At 38.3% G+C, this 17335-nt stretch overlaps 1 protein-coding gene across 1 annotated transcript in view; it reads right to left on the bottom strand.

Moving 5' to 3' along the window:
* Mapk1 (mitogen-activated protein kinase 1) overlaps positions 1–17335 on the bottom strand; it is a 108962-nt gene that overhangs the window by 21218 nt on the left and 70409 nt on the right. The window contains exons 5-6 of the mRNA XM_004627958.3: positions 13903–14017; positions 13527–13658 (exon numbers count right to left, since the gene is read on the bottom strand). Of these exons, the coding sequence (XP_004628015.1) occupies positions 13527–13658; positions 13903–14017 (247 nt within the window). The remainder of the gene's footprint in view (positions 1–13526; positions 13659–13902; positions 14018–17335) is intronic.

Raw genomic sequence — 17335 nt, 5'->3', positions numbered from 1 at the left:
ATAATTTATTTATTTATTTTGGTGGTACCAGGGATTGAACTCAGGACCTTGAGCTTGGCAGACAAGCACTTACTCCACTGAGCTATCTCCCTGGCCCTGAATATTCTAAATATTAATTTTCAACAATATGATTTTTAAGAGTATTTGTGATTCTTTTGGAGTTCACTGTCAAATGTGAACAATTTAAACTGGTTTTCTTCCAAAAACTGATTCAATGAACTTAGTACCATCTGCTGATAATAACTGTTTCATCCCCCTCACTAGAGTCATTTTGGAGAGAATTCTAAACCTCATTTGAAGAAAAATTTATAATATTACTTGTTCAAGGAACTCAGCAATCGAAAACTTCCAACAAATATGTGGGAAAATGTTCAATTTCACTCTTAACTAAAGAAAAACAAATTAAATGCCACTCCCTCCACCTCCATTTTGTTGGCAGACCCAAAAGTTCAATACCCAGAATTACTAGAACAAAAGACATGAGACAAAATTGCCAAACTGCCTTCCACAGACTCAACCAATTAATGCTACACCAGCTGTCTCTGAGAACATCAGTTTCCTCAGCCTTGACCACACAGTAGATCACCAAACTTTTTTATTTGCTATTGTGATAAGCAAGGTTTAAAAAAAGGAATTACTGACCTTTTTAGTCATATCTTGTTTAAGCAAACCTGAGGAACCTTTCCCACATTAAAAGACTTTTAGCGTTACTGGGGATCTAATCCAGGTTCTTTGCACTGAAGAAAGTCCTGAGGGCTTTTTTAAATTTTATTTTGGGTCAGGCTTAAATCTGTTGCCACCCAGAATACTGAGACTAAAAATGTGTGCCACAAAACTATGCTTAAGAAACATTTATACCTGCCCACTTAGATACAACATGGTCTCCCTATGTTGTCCATGCTGATCTTAAATTCCTATACTCAAGCAATACTCCTACCTAAGCCAAAGGGCTACAACTAGGAGCATGAATCACTATGCCTGGCTATATTCTTTTTTCTGTGAAATGTCATTAACTAAAAGGTCCAGTGTTGTAGCCGTAAAACTGGATCTCTTAGGGCTGGTGATACTGTTGAGCAGGCTAAGCACTTGGTTAGGTAAGCACAGGGTCCAAGGTTTGATCCCTGGTACTACACCCGGTGCCAGCCCCGCCCCCAGGTACACGGAGCTGGCAATGGAGTCTGGGTGTGGTGGTGCAGCCCTGTAATCCCAGCACTAGGGAGGCAGAAATCAGGAGGATAACTACAAGTCCGAGCTGTGTAGTAAGACCCTGAACCAAAAAACAACCCCCCCCACCACAAAACTGGATCTCTTGAGTTCTCTGAGACCCTCTATTCATTTTCTTGTGTATTTTTGTACAATTATAGACTATTAGTTCCCTATTGGCAGGCTTTTAATTTCTTATTGCTAGTTCTTGGAACTCTTGATAGTATAGAACACTCAATTCTGGATAAACTTATAATACAGTAAAACAAGAAAAACTTAGTGCCAGGTGGGAGGATTTACTTTCTTAGCAACTTAATTTGTCTTCATACTTGTTTGCTCTGACATACTGAATGGAGCCTACTGCTGTTCTGCGATGTGGTCTCAAGAGACCCTTAAGTGTCTACTCTTCCTCTTCTGCAGTATTCTTACCATCAATGAGAAGACCAGTCTAATAATGTGCTGCAGGATAAAAGGTAACTTCAAGGAAGAGTCCAGTTAAAGACAAGCTGGGCATGGAGATGCACACCTAAAATTGGATATTAGGAGGCTGAGGCAGGAGGACTGAAAATTTGAGCCTATTCTGGGCAATTTAGCAAATTAGATCCTTTTTCAAAATAAAAAATTAAAAGAGCTATGAGTGAAGGTCAGTGCAAAGGTCTCTGAATCCAAATCCTAGTACCATAAAAAAGAAAAAAGAATGTGGTGAGGTCACCTTGGCCTACCAACTAGGCGGGAGCTAGCAACTCACCCAGCTATATCCATGGATTCAAGCACAAAAATATGATTATCTCAAAGTCCCTGAATTTTGGGGTGGCATGTATTCAGCCTCTCTTTTTTGAGATGGGATCTCACTTATTTTTAATTTTTAAAAAAAAATTATTTATTTATTTGTGGGGGGGGGCAGCTCAGCCCACCAGGGGGCGGGGCTGGCTGGCATGTGGTGCTGGGGGATTGAACTGCAGTTCCTGTGCTTTGCTAAGCTTGTTCTAAGTAGGTGCTTTAGACCACTGAGCCATCTCACCAGCCCTATTTTTAATTTTTTAAGGAAAAATATGCCTATGTATACACATATTGACAGGAAATGAATGCTGGGAAATTGAGATCCCCGTGTTTGAATATTCAGATTCCTGTCTCCATTTAAAAGGAATTTCATTTTATAGTGGCCCCACCTTATTCATATAGGATAGTCTCTACTGTAAAATTCACCTTGTCTTTTTCTTGAGGGTTCATACTCTTCTTCTTTTTTTTTTTTTTTTTTTTTTTTTTGCAGAACCAGGGATTGAACTCAGGCCCTTGTGCTTGCCAGGGAAGCACCTATTCCATTGAGCCATCTCCCCGGCCCCATTTTTTTTTTTTTCCATATTCTACTTCTGAGTGTGCATCTTTAAAATTTTGCCTAATAAATCTGTTGTGATTTTTTTTTTTTTTTTACTGTGATGAACATCATTGAATCCACAACTTGTTCCTTGAGCACGAGTTCCTGAGTTCCATTCCCGATACCATTAAAAAACAAAACAAAACAAAACAAAAAAAAAAACCCTCTCCACTCTAAAGACCTCTCTGGATGCTGTCCAGTGACTTTTCTTCAGGACAGCCAGTGATAGAAGGTAAACAAACATCAGGACCATAACTCTGTTAAGTCTGGTCAAAGTCTTTTTGTCTCTTTCCTGCTTCCCCATTCCCTTGACCTCTGATGTGTAGGTTCTTGTTTCTTCTCTCTTCCTTCTTTATTTTCCTTGTTCTCTCTCCCTTTCATTTTTTTCTCTTTCTGCAAACCTTTGCAGCTTTAGGCTTTTCCTTTTCTGCAGTTAGAGGCTACTAAGTCCCCAGAAAATGAGTGCTTACATATAAATGTACTAAAGAAAGATATGAGGCACTTGTTCCCTTTAAGCAGAGGCCTCATGAGATAGCCCTCAAGTCAACATACCTGATTACTGGATCAGACAGAGTGAAAACTTGCTCACCAGAGAGCTACAAGTAAGGACAGACCTACCCAGTGTCCTGAGCAAAGTTTTCTCACACCCCTGCTATGGAAAAACTATCCCTGAGACAAAAGAACTGGCTTCAGGATGACACTAATGGAAACTATTTCTGCAAATGCACATCCTTGAGTTCCAAGCACACTTTAGCTCAAAGGAGATCTTCTAAAGAGTTCTTTTGGGCCTGGGGCGATAGCTCAGTAGAGTAAGTGCTTGCATGGCAAGTGCAGGGTCCTGAGTTCTATCCTTGTTACCACAAAAAATAAAAATAAATAAATAAATAAATAAAAGCCCTCTCTCTCTTTCTCTCACTCTTCCTCCCTGCCCCTCCCTCAAAACCAAAGGGAGGCTGGCCAAATAGCTCAGCAGATTACAGTGCCTGCTTAGGCAGATGCCAGGGCCAGGGGTTCAATGCAGGCCCCACCCCCGGGGCGGGCTGGACTGAGACTGGGAGGCTGTAAACAGGAGGAACACTAGGAGTCCAATCTATGCAGTGAGACCTTGTAACACTGAATACCCTGTCCTAAATAAAAACAAACGAACAAAAAAAAGGGCATAACCTTGGCCTGCCTAATGCCATTGCTCCTCTTTATGGGTGGCTGGAAACATTATCTTAAGCTATATAGATTCCAGTGGGCATTTAGGAGCTAGCTGGTAGGTGACACTATCCTCAGGACCTGGTAGACTATATACTCAAATTCAGAAGGTGCCTATTGGTTATCTTTTCTTTTTTTCTCTCTTTCCTAAAAAAGGTCATTTCCTTTTTCCTCTTCCATCTGGAAGCTTTCATCTGTTGAGAAACTCAGTCTGTGGGAGAGCTAAGGAGCTAGAGGTTGGAGGGGGATGAACAAGAGCTTGAGTTTTTTCGTTTTCAAAATGTTATGATTTCTCTGCATGCCTGGCAGGGAAAGGAAGTGCCCTTCTGTGTGTCTCAGCCACTTGATACTGCTGATCAAAGAGGAAAAGAAAAATAGTACTCCAGCTAATGATCAACAAGGGCCAATCTTTCTAGTCTCTCCTCATCTCTGGGCCAGCAATACCACACTAGGGGGAGGAGAGAAGCATGTGCTCCCTATATTTTCCACTGATACAGTAGGAGACAAAGGTGACTGGTGATTCAGTGACTTGGTATACTTATAGTTGGAGTTCAGCTGTTTTCCTCTCCTCTTCCCCTGCTAGCAGTTCTAAACTGTACTGGGGAGAGGGAATATATTTCCCTTCCACTGGGCTACACCTTAAAGTTGCATGCCATCAGGGTTCTGTCCACAGGCCACTCACAGGAAGACCTTGATTTCAGTTCTCCACAGCATGTATACTATGACCTTCCTCAGTCCTAGAGCTACTTATTACAATCCTATAGTAAATCACAGTATCTTCTGGGGTCTTACTGGGTTGCTTCTTTTGTGCCAGTTTGTTCCCTCCATCTTAGTAAATTTAGTCTCACATTTATATCCACATCTAAACCTGTATGTGCTCTGTAGTTACTGAATGCTATCTCTAGATTTTTCTTTTAATCTTCCATAAGCTCTTCATATATATTGCAAGTCCCTAGATTTAAGACCTGTGAAATGGCCCCAAGTAAAGCCAGCTGTTGCATATGATTTTTTCTGCTTTTCCAATCTACTGTGAAAGATACAACACACAAGTTTATGCACACTTTTGGAGGCTCAATGTCTGCAAGTAGCTTTTTGCTAAAGCAAGGACACTTTTCTTTGGTTATAACAGTATAACAGGACTGTCCACTGTTACTTGATGCTGGGAAAGATTTCTGCATGACTGGCAGATATGATGGAAAATGAGAATGGGGCTGGAGAGATAGCTTAGTGGTCTAAGAACCTGCCTGGCAAGTGCAAGAACCTAGGTTTAATCCCCAGTACTGCATGCTGTGCTGCCGTACTGGCCACTAAAACCGGGCATAGTTGCACATGCCTGTAATCCTAGCACTGTAATCCTTGGGGTCAGGATGTGCATGCATGAGCCCAAAAAAATTGGGGTGGACTTGAGACTGACCCTGGGAAAGTTTGGGTGGAGTACACATGTGGTATGATCTTGGGAAAGCTGAGGCAGGCTGTGTATGTAGCATGAACTTAGGAAGATTGGGGTGGGATATGTGGGCAGTCTGACCTCAGGAACCTACAAGAATTCTATAGTTTCTTCTTTTCTTTTCTTCCCTTCCTTTCCCTTTCCTTTCTTGTCTGCCTGCCTGATTTTTTTCTTTTCTCTTTCTTTCTTTCCTTTTTTTCTGGCAGAACTAAGGATTGAACTCGGGCCCTTGTGCTTGCCAGGGAAGCACTTAACCTACTGAGTCATTTCCCTGGCCCCTTCTTTCTTTCCTTTTGATAAAGGGTCTTGCTATGTAGTTTGGACTCATAGTGATCCTCCTGTCTCAGCCTCCCTGGCGCTGGCATTACAAGTGTGTACCTCCAAACCTGAATCCAGATCTGGAACGGTATGCAGTACCAGGAATTGAACCAGCGTGTTTGCGCTTTGCCAGGCAGGTGCTGAGACCACTGAGCTATCTCTCTAGCCTCCTGAGAGTCTTACTGTATCCCACCTCAACAGATGTGATTGAGAAATTATACATAATTAAACTGGCTAGGATAAAAAAAATTACAGTTTTTTATGTCTAAAGCTAAAAGATTTCTGTAAGATAGTAAAATATTCTTGGATAAACCTTTAAAGACTAGACTAGGGAACAACAGTACGGTTTTTTTTAAGCAGGGTATCACTATATAGTCCAAGGTAGCCTCACACTTTTGGCAATACTCCTGACTCAGCACTCTGCGTGTTAAGGCTAACAGGTGTATGACACCATGCCTGGGGATTCTGTTTTATCAAGGTAACTTTTAAGGTTTTCTATTGTTAGGCTTTCAATTACTGAAGAAACTGAGGGGTTTTATTTATTTTTCTTTTTTTTGGGGGGGGGCTATCTTTTTGAGACAGTGTTTTGCTATGTATGCAATTCAAGCTGGCCTTGAACTCACTTTGTAGCCCAAGCTGGCCTCAAACTTTTCAGCAAGTCTCCTGCCTCAGACTCCCAGACTCCCGAGTGTTGGGATTACAGGCATGTGCCACTATACCCAACAAGAAACTGAATTTTAAGAGTTAAGGTTAATGTTGGCATCTTCTAAAACATTTCTGACCATCAGTTTAGAGCTGGTTAAATAAACAACTTATCTCAAGTTACAGCAACTCAATGTATGTGGAACTAAAGAGATATATCTATTAGAGGACAAAATACACTGGAAGTTTAAGTTTTGCTTGTGGTAAAAAGTTTACAGAGTTAAAATTATATGTCCTAATAAAGAACATAATCGGAAAATAATTATGTAAGTTTAATGTATGCAAAGAAATCAGTAAGTGCTCTCTTTTATACAATATACATGTATCTGGGCCTTAAATTATGAAATTATCAAAAATTTGGGGAATTCTACACTTTAAATGTGTTACAGTTCACTCCTGCATTTAAAACTTGATCTGCTTCTGGTATGGTGGTGCCAAAAATCCCAGTGCTCAGGAGGGAGAGGGCAGGCAGGCTGCCAGGAGTTCAAGGCTAGCCTGAGCTACACAGTGGGTTCAAGGTCAGCCTGAACTACATAAAACATTTATGTAAAAAAATTTTTAGAAATAAATAAAAGCTTACTGACAAGCAACTGTATTTCCATTTCATGGTGACAAAAACAAAACACATGGTTCATAAGAGTATTAGAATATGAAAGAGTGACAAATCTTACCACAAAATTTGTAAGACATATATCCAAAAAATAGGCTGGGAGATAGCCTAGTAGAATAAGCACTTGCCTGGCAAGCGCAAGGGCCCAAGTTCAATCCCTAGTTCTGCTCCCCCCCCCCAAACAAAAGAGAGAAATTGAAGTTTTCAAGAAATATTTTATTGGGGCCAGGGAGATAGCTCAGTTGAATAAGTGCCTGCCTGTCAAGTGCAAGGGCCTGAGTTCAATCCTCGGCTCCGGGGAAAAAGAAGGAAAAAATTTTAAGGTGAAATATTTGAAAATAAAAATTTCAAAACACTGATCTATTAACCTAGTTCTAATGAAAATTCCTGTTTTTTCTTTTTAATTGGCAGGCTTTTCTAAAATTGATACTAGGGGCTGGGGAGATGGCTCAGTAGAATAAGCACTTGCCTGGCAAGTGCGAAGGCCTGAGTTCAATCCCCAGTTCCACAAAAAATTAAAATAAAATAAAATGAAATGAAATAAATAAATAAATTAAAAATAAATAAATAAAAATAAAAATAAATTTAAAAAATGAATAAAATAAATGAATCTTGGTCTACATTTATTGACTCTGAATACACATTTTGTTACTGTATAAATGAAAGACTTATATACTGGTTAAGAAGTCTATTTGTGGTCATTAACAGTTTCCTGAACTTACAGGCAGTCTAAAGTTATCCTCTGATGCATGTCAATACTATTATACTACATAAACCATTAGAATCTAAATTTCTCCTTAGAAAAAACTAGTATGTAAAGACTTCTATGTAGCTGTGATGCTAATTTTGTTAACTTAGGAGAATAAATTATTATATGGGTGTTAACAAACAAAATTGTTTGAAATGACAGACTTTTTCATGCTTATGTTTATATTCCTAATTTTATTATTATTATTATTATTATTATTATTATTATTATTATTTTAGTACCAGGATTGGACTCAGGCCTTGTGCTTGCCAGGCAGGTGCTAAAGCGACCCAGTTATTTCCCTAGCCATTGCTAATTGTATTTTTTGTTTTGTTTTGTTTTGGCAGAACCGGGGGGATTGAACTCAGGCTCTTGTGTTTGCCAGGGAAGTGCTTATTCTACTGAGCCATCTCCCTGGCCCCTTGTATTCTTATAGTTAGTAAACTTTGGTTTCTGGGAATCAAACTCAGGACCCTGTGCTTGCCAGCCAGGCACCTATACTGCTGAGCTATATCCCTGGCTATTATTATAGTTAGATGGACCTAAAACACTATTTCCTCCAGGAAATGTCATTCTAACAATTGAAACTTGGAAATTAGTGATCTATAAAGCATGTCTGTAAACAAGTACATGACATATACACTTAAAATACATAAAATTAAGGTACGTTTATGTGATTTAGTATTTTATATTGGACAGAGATAACCTATTATTTTACATTAAAATGGAAATTTCAATATGTTGAGATAATAAAGTGAAATGTTCCAGGTTTAACAATGTCATACTAATTATTCTAGATTATGCTTGCTCTTTATTTTTATTTTTCACTTTTCTTTTACAACTTTATAACTACTATCTGTTAACATCCTGCAGGAATATGATGTCTAAAAGACAACCTAAACAATGTTAAAACATTAGGCCTTCACCTACAGGATAGAGTAAGACACTGACCCCTAATATTAGGATTAAGTCTCATGGCACACACTTTTAAGACTGGTACAACTGATCTTTTGGGTATTTAACAACTGAGGTTTGGACACTAAAATTAAAAAAGGATAAAAGGACTAAGAGAACAGTAAGTATTTTGGCTTTTGCCTTTCAAAGCCAGCACCCGGGCATGACAAAACCCTGCTAAAAGGGTCCTGCAATTCTGGTGAGTCACCCAACCTGATCAGGGTTGGGGCACCAGAGGACAGGAATCAACCAATGTGCATTTTGCAAAAACGAGCATCACTGAAGGAGGAAATGTCTTCATGTTGCCAGGTGAGACCATATGGTTGGGTAAGACCATGACTCAGCTTGGCAAATGACACAGTTGGTAGAGAGAAAAACTAGAGGGGGGCCAGGGAGATGGCTCAGTAGAATAAGTGCTTCCCTGGCAAGCACAAGGGTCTGAGTTCAATCCCCGGATCCACAAAGAGAAAAACTAGAGGAGCTGGTAATAGTGCATGCCTATAATCTTAGCACTTGGGAGGCTGAGGAAGAAGGATCACCAAGAGTTCAAGGCAGCCTGGGGTACATACTAAGTTCAAGGCCACCTCAAACTACATACATATTAAGACCCTAGCTCAATTAAAAAAAAAAAAATCAAGAAACAAACTAGAGGAGCTAAGAGACTCCTTATACAGCTCCCAAAGTAATCTTGATCTTGACAAATTTATATGGGTAGATTGACTCTAATCAATACAGGTCTTAAGTACCCATATTATTCCCAAATGGAGTAATAATATAAAACAAAAAAGTTAGATTATCTATTAAAAAAGGGTACTGCACCAAGCCCTACTCCAGTTACACCTATAGTATCATGGCCTACAGCTCTGGAGGTCCTGACTCCCAGTTCCACTGGTTCTTCCAAAGATGTGTTCTTCAGTCTATATTACTATTATGTTATTTTAATGTACTTTCAAGTATCTCAGAAGATTGCTTCCTATATGTGCCCACAAGATAAAAATGCCAACATAAACATTCTAGCTATTAAGCTTTATTACTTTTATTACCTTTGTCTATGTCACCTGGAGCGAATCACTACAAAAGGTATTCAGGTCTACAAACAGAGGCCAGATACCAGGTTCTGAGTCTTGTAAGCATTTTAATGGCCCCATGGTCACACTGAAACACAGACATCTTTACTTAGTGTAGCGTTTGGCCTTTGTTATAATGAAAATAGGAAAGTATATTTCTTACTGACAAAACAGGGAGGAGTCTGTATGCGCTTGAACTCTGTATGCTATACCTGGGTTAACCTCTGAACAAATAGAGGTTAATATTAAACATAAAAGGCTTATGGTAAATGTGACCCAAAACTTTTTGAAGCCATCACTCACTAATATTTTCCTTTTAATTTTTGGTCCTTGCTTATCTAACATGGTTATAAAATGAAGTTAAAAATTCAATGACTTCAGGAAGCCAGGGATATAGCTCAGTGGTACAGCGCCTTCCAGAGAAGTGCAAGGTCCTGAGTTTGATTCCCAGAATAACAACAACAAAAATCAATGATTTGCTAATGTCCTTGTCCTCTTTTCCAGACTATCAAAAATGATGGCTCTTCAAACAAGAGTCTGACATTCCTATGTCTCCTTTAGGTCAGTCACAGTGAGACTCCTGACCCTGCATAGCAAAGGTCAGTATTTCCCTCTTGGCTTGAAGCAGGCATTAAAAAGCTAGATCTCTGATCCATTTGTAACCCTTAAGAGTAAGAGATCAAAGTCTGGGGTGGGCTGAGCCAGGATAGAAGATAGGAAAAAAGGAGAAAAGGAAAATAATTTATAATTTGTACTTTTATGATTGCACCCTCAGGACAAATCAAAGTTACCCAAAGTTATCCATATCTGTATTCCTTAGGCTTGTTTATGCTTCTTTTATTCCAGGTCCACTCTACTCAAAATCTGTTAGATACTTTAAGTCTGTAAGTTAGATAAAGAATGGAAACATGGGCTGGTGAGATAGTTCAGTGGTCTAAAGTGCCTGCTTAAGCAAACTTAGGCAAGCATACAGAGGCCGTGGTTCAATCCCAGGCACCACATGCAATGCCAGCCCTGCCCCCAGGGTGGGCTGAGCCAGCCAAAAAAAAAAAAAAAAAAAAAAAAAAGAAAAAGAAAAAAGAATGGAAACCTGACCTTAAAATAGAAAAAACAGTCTCAGAAGGCTGAGGCAGGAGGACTGCTTGAGTTTGAGATTAGCCTGGACTACACAATGGGTTCAATTCTGGCCTTAATTACATAGTAAGAAGAGACTGAAAAAAACAGAGTTGGTGAGATAGCTCAGCGGTCTAAAATGCCTGCTTAGGCGAGCTCCTGCTTAGGGGATTTGATTCCCTGAACTACATGCCATGCCAGCTCTGCCCTCTGGGCAGGCTGAGCCTACAAAAAATATATAAATAAATAAACTTTTTAAAAAACCCACACACAGAAGAAAAAGGCAAAATATCTTTGATCAGACATCCTAATAACAGACAAACCACAACAGTCAGGGCCCTGCTCTTCCCCTATAAAATGAGCCTTCCTTCCCATGCAAAGTAAGCTATTTCTTTCTACTTGTGGTATGCAATCCCTTTTTCCTATAAATCAAGTTGAAACTTTCTATAGATTCAAATTAAACACAGCCCTACCCATTTCAACACATAAATACTCCCAGCTCTGTAATTTAGTGCCTGCAGTCTGTTTCTTTAAGGATATACTATGATTGAGGCATTCTGTCTGATATATTTAATAAAAAACATAGTGAGAATAAAGGATACAACAATTATTAATAGACCTGAAAAAAATACAAAGGATAAAATTCAACATATGACAAAGATTCTGTTCTGTTCTTTCTTGTAGCTTACTAGTTTTAGGCCTTATATTTAGGTCCACATTCTACTTTTTTTTTTTTTTTTTTAAGACAATAAAAATAGTAAAACACCACCATCACTAACATTAGAAACAATACAGAATTTCACTGAACAATAGGAATTCAACAATGGTTGTTACACTACAATAATGTTGTCTTCAAATTAGTTGTTTAGATCATGAGATATAAGCATGCAAAATTGATCAAAAAAGTTGTAAGAAATTGAAAAACCAAACAAAAAAAACATTGACTGCTCCTTTCAACAGACCAGCAGTAATCAGTGGTATAATTAATTATCCAAGCTATCTATATATATACATATCGTTTTCCCTTCCTTTTTTCTTTTGTCCTTTTCCACATCCCAGTTGTTCCCTCCCTTTGAACAGATTCTTTCCCTTTCACAGTATCTATTGTACCATTCAGTTTTTATTTACTCTCTCGGGTTCTTACACTAGCAAGACAATATGATGTTTATGCAAGAGGGTCTGATTTATCTCATTTATGAGTATGGTCTCTAGTTGCCACTGTTGTTTTCTCCTGCATAACTGTTCTAGCATCACTGGTGAAGAGACTGAGACAAGAAACAAGATAGACTTTTGTAAATCTCAACTGCTTTATGCTTGATAGCAGAGTGTACACATAAAAGGCTAGGTTCCCACCAATATGACGCTCTAGAATAGAACTACAGAGACAGGAATCAGATCAGTGATTGCTAGAAACAGGAAGAGAAAATAACTACAAGAGAGCAGGCACAGAGCAGATAGAGGAAATGACAGAAATATTCCATACCTGGATTGTCAGCAGTAGTTACATGATAATATACATTTAATAAGACTGAAAACCCCACAAAACTAAAAAAAGTGAACCACTGGGTAGGGTGGCTCACGTTTGTAATCCTGCCACTCCAGAGGATGAGGCAGAACTATTGAGTTCAAGGCCAGCCTGGGCTACACAACAACAGCTTGTCTATAAAACTAAAAAAAGTAAACTTTATGTAAACTACTCTAATAAACCTAACAAATGACAAGATTAAAAAAAGGATACAAGGTTAAGCACAATCTCTGACCTGAAGTCTGAAATGCTCCAAAACTGAGGCCGATATGTAGAAAACTGTACACCTTACTCATCTCTCATGATGAATGCCAATCAAAATACAGACTCATGAAATATACTGTAATGACTGTCAGGCTATCAGGTGCATGTAAAACATAAATGAAAAATATATGTATGTACATGTGCATATATGTGTATGTGTGTATATATGTATATGTATACATCTGTATGTGTGTATATCTGTGTGTGTGTGTGTGTATATCCCCTGAAGTAATTCCTGTTTATACAAATAACCCAGGTACACTGAGCTAGCCAACAAGACTGGGCATGGTAGTGCACGCCTATAATCCCAACACTGGAGAGACTGAAACAGGAGAATCACTATGAGTCTAAGCTGTGTAGTAAGACTCTATAGAAAATACATTAAAAAAAATTTTTTTTTAAAATTTGGGGAAAAACAAATACACAAAAGCACCCCCTAAGATCTCACTCATTTCAAGTAAGGGATAAGGAAACTATTTTCTGCAGGCCTAAATATTCTGAAATCTAATTGTTAACTTAATCCAAGTTGAAAAGTAGCAAAGAAACTAAAATGCAGAAAACTACAGCCAACTCCAGGATCCCTTTTTCTACTACCAATGCTTCCAAATAAGAAGGAAAAATAGGACTAGGATATAGCTCAACAGTAGAACGCTTGCCTAGAATGAATTAGGCTGAGTTTAATCTCTAGCCATGTTTTAAAAAAAGGAAGAAGCAGGGTCATTTATCAGTAAAGAGTAAGTTCATTTTAAATAAAGCAAGATTCAGTATCCATAGGCTAGTACTCTAATAAATTAACAAACAGGGCCAGGCAAGATGGCAAATGCCTGTAATACCAGCCCTCACAAAGCTGAGGCAGGTAGATCGCTGCAACTTTGACACCAGCCTGAGCTACATAGTGAGTTCAAAGCCAGTCTGATCTAACATAACAAGACTCTGTCTCAACAAAAGAAAGAACATGCAAGCAAGCTAACTTAAGATAAAATAATAAAGTGAGATTTACCTTTTGAGTCAGCATTTGGGAACAGCCTGTTCCATGGCACCTTATTTTTGTGTGGAAGAGAAAGCAAATAGTTTCTAGCTTTTAAATTTATTATACAATTCAGGTCTTCTTGTGACGGGGATCCAAGAATGCCTATTGGATAAAATAGTTGGCTGTTAATTATCAAGACCAAGGCAAACAACTATTGGCATTGGGATGAATAAACCCTGATACTGTTGTACTACCACCCAATGCGTTTTTATTTTTACAAGGTTATTAACATTTTAAGTCAAAGAGTGTAAGAAACTCATGTCTACCATAGATAACAGAATTTTTGAGAAGTCTTCATTTAATGGTAAAACTCTGATATAAACTAAACTGTGCTCAGGAACCTTACCTAGAATGTGGTTCAGCTGGTCGAGATAATGCTTTCCTGGAAAGATAGGCCTGTTGGACAGCATCTCTGCCAGAATACAGCCCACTGACCAAATATCAATGGACTTGGTATAGCCCTGCAGCAGAAGGGAGAAAAGTCTGAAAATGCTATCTTTTGTTACATGACAACATAATGAAATTTTGCAAAGAAAGGTATGCGGAGTGCAAGCTTCTCTTTTGATATTATGCTTTAAAAACACACGGAGATAGTACAGAAAAAGATAATATGGCTGGCTTTCTTTCTTTTTGTTGTATCTTAGGGAAGGGTCTACATGGTGTTCAGGGTCTCACTGCTAGATTGGACTCGTAGTGATCTGCCTGTTTAGAGCCTCCCAAGAGCTGGGATTACAGGCACGCACCACCACACCCAGTCTCACTTGCAGTCTCTGGGGTGGGGCCGGCATGACAGGCCCCTGTGCCTGCTTGCAGGTGCTTTAATCCACTGAGCTATTTGGCTGGCCCTTAATATGGCTTTCTTATGAGATGCTGAACAACCAACATTATCTGATTTTCTCTTCAACAATGTTAAGCATATGCTGGTCCAATATTCTCATCTCCTTGTACTCATTTTTAGCTATATATTTCCCTTTAAAGGAATCTACTCAAAGTCATGGAAGCAGGGCCAGCACAATAGCTCAGTGGACTAAAGTGCCTGCGTAGGCAAGCGCAGGCACCACGGTTTGATCCCGGCACCACATGTCATGCCAGCCTCACCCCCAGGGTGGGCTGACCCGGCCAGAGTCTTGCTGTAGTGGCACATGCCTGTAATCCTAGCCTTGGGTTGGCTGAAAGCAGGATGATCACCACAAGTCCAAGCTGCATAGTGAGACCCTGCAACAACCAAATATATTAAAAAAAAAAAAAAAAGTCATGGATACAGTCTATCTAAATCACAACAGAGCATAAAAAGTATTTTTCCAAAGAGCAAAAGTTGGATTTTATAGAAAAAGGTACGAGATATGGAAAAAATGCAGACTAAAAAAAAAAAAAAAAAAAAGTTAAACAGTAAAATTTAGGGAAAGAATGAAATTCCTTTGGAAAATTAAAGAACCAATTATCAGATCATTAGCTATGATAAAATGGGGTAGAGTTTTAAAGTAATTCTAAAACATTTGTAATCTAAAACCTAGGGGCACCCCTCCTGTCCTTCTCTCAGACAGGAGTTTTCTTTCCCCCAGTAAATATATATTCTACTCATAACTTTCCATCTGTTCCTAAAATTCATTCTTCGATTTTAAGGAACATGAACTTGTCCCAGGTACTATTCAAGTCAGGAGTTTTATTTTTTCCCCTATATAACATTTGGAGGTCCCTGTGTCATTTGGAGGTCATCCATTCAGATCACTGGACAGAGGTATAAGCTTGCTTTTCTTTCACAGATTCTGGATTGGGAGTTGCTTAGGTAATATTTTTATGCTTCAAATGTTGGTATGTCTTTGCTCATTGCTCATAATTGTTCATGCTTTGTCTCAGTTTTATCTCATATAGTTCTGTTAAAATTGTTTACAATTGCTTATGCTTTGTTTCTTATATGGTGGTATTAAAATGTTGGTAAATTTAAGTTAAAACGTAAATTTCATGTTATGGTATTTCTCTAATAGGACATTTTATGACTGTTCTGTACTTGTATATATTGCCTTTGAACTAGTTGCTCTTTTTTAAAAAAAAAATATTTTATTTTTAAAAAGAAACAAAAAAAAATTTTTTAAAAAACCTACATAAAGGGAAACCCTGAAAGTCCACAAAAAATAATTAAAAGGAATCAGGTACAGGTACAAATTATCTATGATGAATCTATGATGATGTGATCATTATATCTAAAATGTACCAATAAAACCTAATTTAAAATATAAATAAAAGGAATTAGGACCTTTGGGAAGAAATGGTTGTTCCAGGTCTGGGACAGACAAAGTACCATACAAGCCTGGAGTATCCAAGGTCAGAAAGAAAGAATATGCCTAATGCTTGTAGTGAAGTATCAAAACTAACTCTCATCAGCCAAATCTGGAAACACATAATGGAAGAAATGGATTAAAAATGACAATTAAAAAAAAAAGAAAAAAGAGTTTCCAGACTAGGAAACTTTATAAAAATAGAGAATAGCTCAGTGGTTATCTAGATTTAGGGGAAGGGATTGGGAGATGATAGCGAGGTGGTTTCATTTGGGATTACAAAAATGACCTAAAATCGACTGTAGTCATAGTTGCACAATTCTGTCAAAGTACCAAAATCTACTGAATCTTACATTTTAAGTTTGCAATCTATGTAGTATTCAAATTTTTACCTCAACAAGATTATTTTGTTTTTAATAAAAATCACAGAATAAATACATGGGGACTACTAAAACATGTAATGATAGAATGAAGCTCAGTGGCATGTCCCTGTAATCCTACCTACTTAAGAGACTTAGGCAGGAGAACTACAAGTTGCCAGCTTGGACAATTTAGTGGACCCCTGCCTCAAAATAAAAAAAAGTATCCAGGTATGGTGGCACACTTCTGTAATCCCAGTACTTGGGAGGCTGAGGCAGGAGGATTGCTGAGAGTTTAAGGCCAGGCAGGGTTATACAGTGAATTTAAGGACAGCCCAAACTACATAATGAGATCCCATCACAAAAAATCAATCAATCAATCAGTCAATTAATCAAAATAAAAAAAGGCTGGGAATGTAGTAGCTCAGTAGCAGTGTTTCCTTAAGTTCCATTTCCAGGAGCAAGAGAGGAAGAGAGTGAAAGAGGGCAGGGGGACAAAAGAAGAAAAGAAGGAAGGAGGGTGGGCAAGGACAGGGAGGAAAAAAAGGAGGGAAACAGGTTGCAAGACTAGGAAGGTAAAGTTTGGATAATTTACACAGTCAACTGTTTCCCCACAAACTATTTGTAATTACAAGAGAGAAATGATAGTCTGATGGTGGAGATCTAGAGGATATCATCTTAATCAAAAAGTCAATGTGAACATAACCAACCTGCAGCACAAGCCTGATGAGGATTTTGGTACCCGGTACCAAGAAGAACAAAACATTGTATCTGTAGTATTAGTATCAAAATTTGCGACAAAATTGAGGGACCTTTTACAAAATAGCTGACTGATACTCTTCAAAATGGCACTGGATTTATGTTAATCATATAAGGTATGCTGCAGTACTATGGCTATTGCTAGGAACATCCCTCTCTTAAGGAGTACCAACATGGTTTGCATCATTTAGGAGTATTGTTTTTAGGAGTATTGTTTTATGTTGGCTACATGTCAGATGAAATGGTCAAGAGAAAAGGGAGGAGAGAGGAGTGAGAAAAAGGGCTAAGAAGATGGCAAGACAGTAAGGTAAGGCATGTATGGATGCTCAGAGTTCTCAATTTTTCTGTGTCTGAAAACTTTTTCCTTTTTTTTTTTTTTTTTTTT

This window comes from Octodon degus, unplaced genomic scaffold (assembly GCF_000260255.1).
Source record: "Octodon degus isolate 3935 unplaced genomic scaffold, OctDeg1.0 scaffold00021, whole genome shotgun sequence".
Taxonomy (NCBI): domain Eukaryota; kingdom Metazoa; phylum Chordata; class Mammalia; order Rodentia; family Octodontidae; genus Octodon; species Octodon degus.
The sequence above is the reverse complement of the archived record's forward strand: the minus strand, read 5'-3'. Positions and strand labels throughout refer to the sequence as shown.